General features: G+C 44.1%; 1 protein-coding gene across 1 annotated transcript; it reads left to right on the top strand.

The window, feature by feature from the left end:
• The first annotated feature begins 250 nt into the window (after window positions 1-250).
• LOC107291840 (uncharacterized protein K02A2.6-like) lies at window positions 251-3,850 on the top strand. Its single transcript, XM_015820874.1, has 4 exons — window positions 251-328; window positions 896-1,036; window positions 2,632-3,197; window positions 3,643-3,850. The coding sequence occupies exons 1-4, from the start codon at window positions 251-253 to the stop codon at window positions 3,848-3,850; spliced, it is 993 nt and encodes a 330-aa protein (XP_015676360.1).
• Window positions 3,851-6,548: the final 2,698 nt, after the last annotated feature.

The raw sequence follows: 6,548 nt of genomic DNA, 5'->3' as shown, positions 1-6,548 counted from the left end.
ACTTTTCTGGCAACATGTATATAGACTCCATGATGCCCCCAAATGAAACATCTTAGGCAATGGCATTCAATTCACCTCTCAATGTTGGCACAAATTCCTGAAAATACTAGGTACCACCCAAGGGCTTAGCTCCTCCCATCATCCCCAAATGAATGGAGGCTGTGAATGTGTGAGTCGCATCCTAGAACAATTCCTTAAATGCTACATCATGGGTGTCAAACTCAGTTTCATTGAGGGCCGCATCAGCATTATGGTTGCCCTCAAAAGCCATGTGGAGGAGCCCCAGATGGCAGTGGGGCTGCCTGGAGTCCTGGGCAGCAGAGGGCAAGTGCCTAGCCCTTGAGCTCCTGGGCACTGGGGCCCTGCAGCCCAGCCCAGCCCCACTTCCCCGAGGGGGTGCCTGGCCGCGTTTACCTCCTCCTCGAGGCTGCTGCTGCTATGCTCGCTCTCCTTGGCCAGGTTGCTCATGGTGGGTGTGGAAAGATGGTGGGTGAGGCTCACAGGGGCCACTCTGAGGTGGCTTCATCTGGAAGGCTGCAATGGTGGTTTCCCTTCCAGGCTTCTCGGGCTAGAGGAGAGTGGAGGGGATAGCTTATAGCAACCCTGTCCACAGCAGCCATTGGAAGAGTTGCCTCGGAAAGGTACCGGGGTCCCCAGTCAGAACAGAGTGGGTTTTTGTGCGAGTAGAAGGAGCGTATTTAGGACAGGCGCCCATCACCCACTCAAGAAGAAATTACACCTCGAAGTCAAGCTGCAAGGGGTTCCTTCAGACATGGAGCTGGACACGGGTTCAGCTCTATCAATAATCTCCCAGAGAACACTTAAGCAGATTTGTTGTAGAAGCGGCCAAAGAGTTAAGCTCAGGCCGTCAAATCTTGTCTTAACCGATTTCCAGAATTCCCGGGTCAGCGTCAAAGGGGAGGCCACACTCGGGGTGCAGTTCAGGGATTTCGAGGGCCCCTTGGACATCATAGTTGTTGAGGGAAACCACACGAGTCTCATTGGACTCAATTGGTTTGATGCTTTAGGAATTCAGGTGACTGGGTTAAACAGTTTGCAAACGGCGAGCCTTTTGGAGGTGTGTAAAGAGTTTGCTGATGTTCTCAGCCCAGACCTAGGGGCATACAAAGGGCCTCCAATTGCTCTAAGGTTAGATCCCTCCATAGCACCAATCAGGATTAAGCCTCGTCAGGTGCCCTTTGCTCTTAAGCAGAGAATAAATGCTGAGCTGGACAAATTGTTGGAGCAAGGCATTTTGGAACCGGTGGATAGCAGTCCATGGGAAACTCCCATTGTCACGCCACTTAAGGCCAACGTGGAAGTCTGCATTTGTGCTGACTATAAATGCACATTAAACAAAGCTCTCCAGCAGCACTCCTGTAGTAAGCCATATTCTGGCGTCTCTACAGGGAGGTCGCATTTTTGCCAAATTAGATTTGGCTCAGGCCTATCAGCAGCTGCCAGTGGACGATGACACAGCTGAGGCCCAAACCATTGTGACTCACTGGGGAGCCTTCAAAGTGCGAAGGCTACAGTTCGAAGTGAATGTAGCCCCTGGCATCTTTCAGAGCATGATGGAACACACGCTCCGCAACATTCCGGGTATATGCCCATATTTCGATGATGTCCTCATAGCTGGGGAATCAATCAAAAACCTGTCTGACAGGCTCCGGGCCGTATTATGGTGTTTCCGCGAAGCGGGGCTGAAGCTCAAACAGGAGAAATGCAAAATTGGAGTCACTTCCACAGAATTCCTGGGGTTTTGTATAGATGCCGAAGGCATCCATCCTGCTAAATCCAAGCTCAAAGCAATTCAGCAGGCACCCAGTCCCAAAACGAAGGGAGAGCTTCAAGCCTTCCTGGGACTCCTTAATTTCTACCATGCTTTCCTCCCCCACAAGGCCACAGTGGCAGGGCCATTACACTGGCTCTTGGACAAACAGGCTCCATGGAAGTGGACAAGTGTCCACGAGAGGGGTTTTGCTGCAGTTAAAGCATTGTTGTCTTCTAATGCAGTGTTGGCTCATTTTAATGAGCAGTTGCCAGTCAGCATAGCATGCGACTCATCCCCATATGGGATTGGGGCTGTCTTAAGTAACCTCAGTGCTGATGGGACACAACTCCAGGACTCTTTCTGCTGCTGAACGCAATTACATGCAAATAGATAGGGAGACATTGGCCATTGTGGCTGGCATCAAGAAGTTTCACGATTTTTTGTATGGCCGCCATTTCACGGTCTTCACTGACCACAAGCCGCTTCTGGGGTTGTTCACTACCAACAAACAGACACCCCAAATCATCTCCCCTAGAATGTTGAGGTGGTCAATATTCCTATCTGCTTATGATTATTGCCTGGTTCACAAACTGGGTAGAGAAATGGGCCATGCAGATAGCCTTAGTAAGTTGTCTTTAAAGCAATTAGAGCCAGATCCTGCACCGGCCAACCAGATCTTGTCTATCCAGGATTTGCCGGAGTCTCCCCTCAATGCAGGGGATGTTGCTGCAGAAACGGCTACTGACAACACGTTAATTCACGTGTTGAAATGGGTGCTTACTAGATGGCCGGACACGTGTCCTGGTGCTAACTTCCAGAGTTTCTGGAAAAGGAAGCATGAGTTATCCACCTTTAAGGGTTGTATCCTGTGGGGCAGCAGGGTAGTAATCACGACCTCACTGAGGACTAGAGTCCTTGACTCTCTGCATGAGGGACATCCGGGAATAGTCCGGATGAAGGCGCTTGCACGTAGCTACCTCTGGTGGCCTGGACTCGATAAAGACATCGAGGCCCAGGTCCACAAGTGTCACATTTGCCAGCAGTCCTGGCCAGAAATGCCACAAGCCCCTTGGTCGAGAATTCACATCGACTTCGCTGGCCCCTTTCAGGGGCAACTCTTCCTCATTGTTGTGGACAGTCACTCTAAGTGGCTGGAGGACGTTCCAGTGTCCACTACGATGACTGCCAGAACCATCCAGGTTTTGAGGGGCATCTTTGCAACGCATGGCCTCCCAGATGTCATCGTCTCCGACAACGGAGCTCAATTTACTTCCTCGGAGGTTCAGTCCTTTTTAAGGGCAAATATGATTAGGCATGCCACATCAGCTCCTTTTCACCTGGCCTCTAATGGCCAAGTGGAACGCATGGTTCACACAACAAAGGAATCCTTGAAAAGGATAACCCATGGAAACTGGCATCACAGGTTAGCAGATTTCCTCCTCTGCCAACGCACAACGCCTTGCATGTCTACGGGCAAAAGCCCAGCTGAGCTCAGATGGGGTTGCCATCTGATCACAAAGCTGGATCGCTTACACCCTGACAGGGTTGCATCACAAGTGCAGCAGCCTAAGACACCGAGGCACTTGCAAGTGGGTGATCCGGTTTGGGTGTGCAACTATGGACCAGGGGCAATGCGGGTGGTAGCTGTGGTTTGCAAGGTGTCAGGGCTGCTCTCATACGAAGTGGCCCTGAAAGATGGTCGTGTGGTCCGCAGGCACATTGACCAGCTGCATTGGAGGTTACCATGCCACTCTTCTGCTCCTGACTCTGCTCTCGGGGGGGAGGAGGATCACGATCGTGATCGTGAATCTGAGACTCTCAACGAAAGCAGAACAATGTGATTGCCGAACCGGGGTTTTGCCAACAAGGCTGCTCCTAACTCAGGCACTGTGCCAACGGGACATTGCTCTCAATCGGCTTTTCACGCCGAACCTGTGGATTCTTCGCTGCCGCGGAACTCTGGCTCGGGCCTACCGGAACAGGCCAGCCTTCACAAACTGGCTTCACCCATATCGAACGGATCACACTGCCCCGGTCTGCCGAGCCTGGCAGGCAAGCTTGCAGATTGGGAGCTAGCAGCACCTCTGAGACATTCGGGCGAAAGGCCTACCAAAGTTTCTAAAGGACTACGTGAGGTTTTTGTGACTGCAAACCTAAAATGCTTATGTATTTTTATTGCAAACTAAAATGCTTATGTAAGTTCTTGGAACTTTGAATGCCTAAGTACTTTAATGTTGTGTCTTTTTATGACCTGTAACGTTATGTATTTTGAATATTGACAGTGAATTGTAAGGCCCTTGTACCATTGAATGTCTTTGTGTATCTTGTGAGACATGTGTAATATCGAACAACAAGAAATATTGTGTATGTGTTAAAGAACCAGGAGAGGAGGGGTGTAATGTACCGAGCTTAACTTATGGAACAGGTGCAGGGAGCTGCACTGGAACCATTGGCAGACCACGTGGCCTGCTAGCCAGACTTGCTGTCTACAAGGCTGATTAGTATGCATTTAAGCGGGAGAATATGGTGCATTCATTGGCTGACACCACCCCAAGCTGAATGTATAAATAGGGGCAGAGCCATCTTTGTTTGAGTTCTGTTTTGTCTTCAATAAAAAAAGTACCTGTTGACTACTCCTGCCTCTTCAATACTGAACCCAGCAGAAAACAGAACACTCCGTCCAGCATTGGGGTTAATTCTGGCATGGGGTTGAAACTTTTTTTTTTAATTAAAAGTTTTATAACATTTACAAAATAAACCCCCTTGCCCGCCCCCCAAAACGCCCAAAACCCCCCACCCCCCCACTTCTCAGAGCTGTTCACAGGGTTACAAATATATTAATCATAATCTAAGTAACATTATCCAACTAATTATGTAACCAAATCTATAACACACTTTAACTCCCTTTTAAAATAAATTTAGATAATTTAAAATTAAACACAATAGTAAACAAATAATCAACTTAATTATTAAACAAAATTACTACTCAAAATAATATCAATATAATAAAATATAATAAAAAATATAATAAAATATTCACAATAACAATACTGTAAAATTTACTCAAACACCAAATGGAACTTTTCAGTCCCATATTTATTCTGAATATAATCTATCCATCTTCTCCAAACCAAAATATATCTTTCCTGTGATTGATCCTTTAAATAAGCAGAAATCTTAGCCATTTCTGCTAAATTTGACACTTTAAGAGACCATTCTTCTACCGTAGGCAAACGATCCGTCTTCCAGTTTTGAGCTACCAATAGTCTTGCAGCTGTTATAAGATTTAACATCAGATTCATTTCTTTAGCATCCAAATCTCCCATAATACCTAATAAAAATAACTGCCGTGTAAACTTTATCTTTTTCTTAAAAATATTTTGAATATTCCACCAAACCTTGATCCAAAATGCTTTTATTTACCTACACGTCCACCAAATATGAAAATAAGTTGCATCTAAACTTCCACATCTCCAACATTTGGGCTGTAAATTAGGATACATGCATGACAATTTTTGAGGATCCAAATGCCACCTATAAAACATCTTATAAAAATTTTCTCTTAAATTTTGGGCTTGAGTAAATTTTACATTTTTAACCCAAATTGTCTCCCATGTATCCAATGAAATCGATTCTTGAATATTTTGAGCCCATTTTATCATACTGTCTTTAACTAGTTCCATTTCAGAATCCAATTCAATCAAAGCATTATAAATTCTCTTTATATGGGCTCGGGTTGGATCTTTAATTTGTTTGATCAAATTCACATCCTCCAAAGTAATACCAACCTTCTGATCTAAACTCCACCTCATTAACAATTGATTATAATAAAACCAGGAATATACAATATTTTCTTGTTTCAAATCCGCTAAGGATTTAATTTGCCAATCCTGTCCTACCAAACTAAGTAATTCCCTATAAGTAATATTATCCAAATTAACTCCTCTAGATACCCCCTCTATCACCTGTCCTGGAATCGCCCAAATGGGAATTTTATAATTTAATCTATAATAATATTTCTTCCAAACTCGTAATAAAGCACTTCTTAAAATGTGAGCTTTGAAAACTTGATCTACTTTTTTATTATAAATCAAATAAGCATGCCAACCAAATAATAAGTCCCATCCCTCAAGTATAAGTATATTTCTATTTGTTAAATTAAACCAGTCATTAATCAATGTTAAAGCCACCGCGTCATAATATAATTTTAAATTCGGCGCCTTAAGTCCTCCTCTTTCCCGTGCATCTTGCATGATCTTAAACTTAACTCTTGGCTTTTTGCCCGCCCATATAAACTTATTTATCCCCTTCTGCCAATCCTCCAAATTAGCATCTTTTTTCAAAATAGGTATCATTTGAAACAAGAAAAGAAATTTTGGAAGAATATTCATTTTGACTGCTGAAATTCTCCCCAGCAGAGATAATTGTAATTTTTTCCAGTCATTTAAATCCTTTTGCACTTTTACCCATAATGTCTCATAATTATTTTTATACAATTTAACATTAGAAGCTGTAATATAAACTCCCAAATATTTTACCTTTTTAACTATTTCAAAACCTGTCAATTTAACTAGATCATCTTTATCCTTCATAGACATATTTTTCGGTAATATTTTAGTCTTGTTATTATTTACCTTAAAACCAGAAACTTTCCCATACTGAGCAATAATTTCCACCAAATCAATCACCGAATCTATCGGCTGAGTTAATGTCAGCACCAGATCGTCAGCAAAGGCCCTTAACCTATAATCATTCTTATTCACATTTATTCCCT

Source organism: Protobothrops mucrosquamatus, unplaced genomic scaffold, assembly GCF_001527695.2.
Source record: "Protobothrops mucrosquamatus isolate PMUCROS unplaced genomic scaffold, P.Mucros_1.0 scaffold1196, whole genome shotgun sequence".
Classification (NCBI taxonomy): domain Eukaryota; kingdom Metazoa; phylum Chordata; class Lepidosauria; order Squamata; family Viperidae; genus Protobothrops; species Protobothrops mucrosquamatus.
Note: the sequence above shows the minus strand (reverse complement) of the source record. Positions and strands in the feature narration are given on the sequence as shown.

What these genes read in the sequence shown, in the direction of transcription:
- LOC107291840 (XM_015820874.1), top strand. Translation starts at nt 251, where the DNA reads ATGGTTGCCCTCAAAAGCCATGTGGAGGAGCCCCAGATGGCAGTGGGG. An exon ending in TCCTGGGCAGCAGAGGGCAA is followed by an intron (nt 329 to 895) that starts GTGCCTAGCCCT and finishes ACCGATTTCCAG; the next exon opens with AATTCCCGGGTCAGCGTCAA. An exon ending in CATGGAAACTGGCATCACAG is followed by an intron (nt 3,198 to 3,642) that starts GTTAGCAGATTT and finishes TTTGCCAACAAG; the next exon opens with GCTGCTCCTAACTCAGGCAC.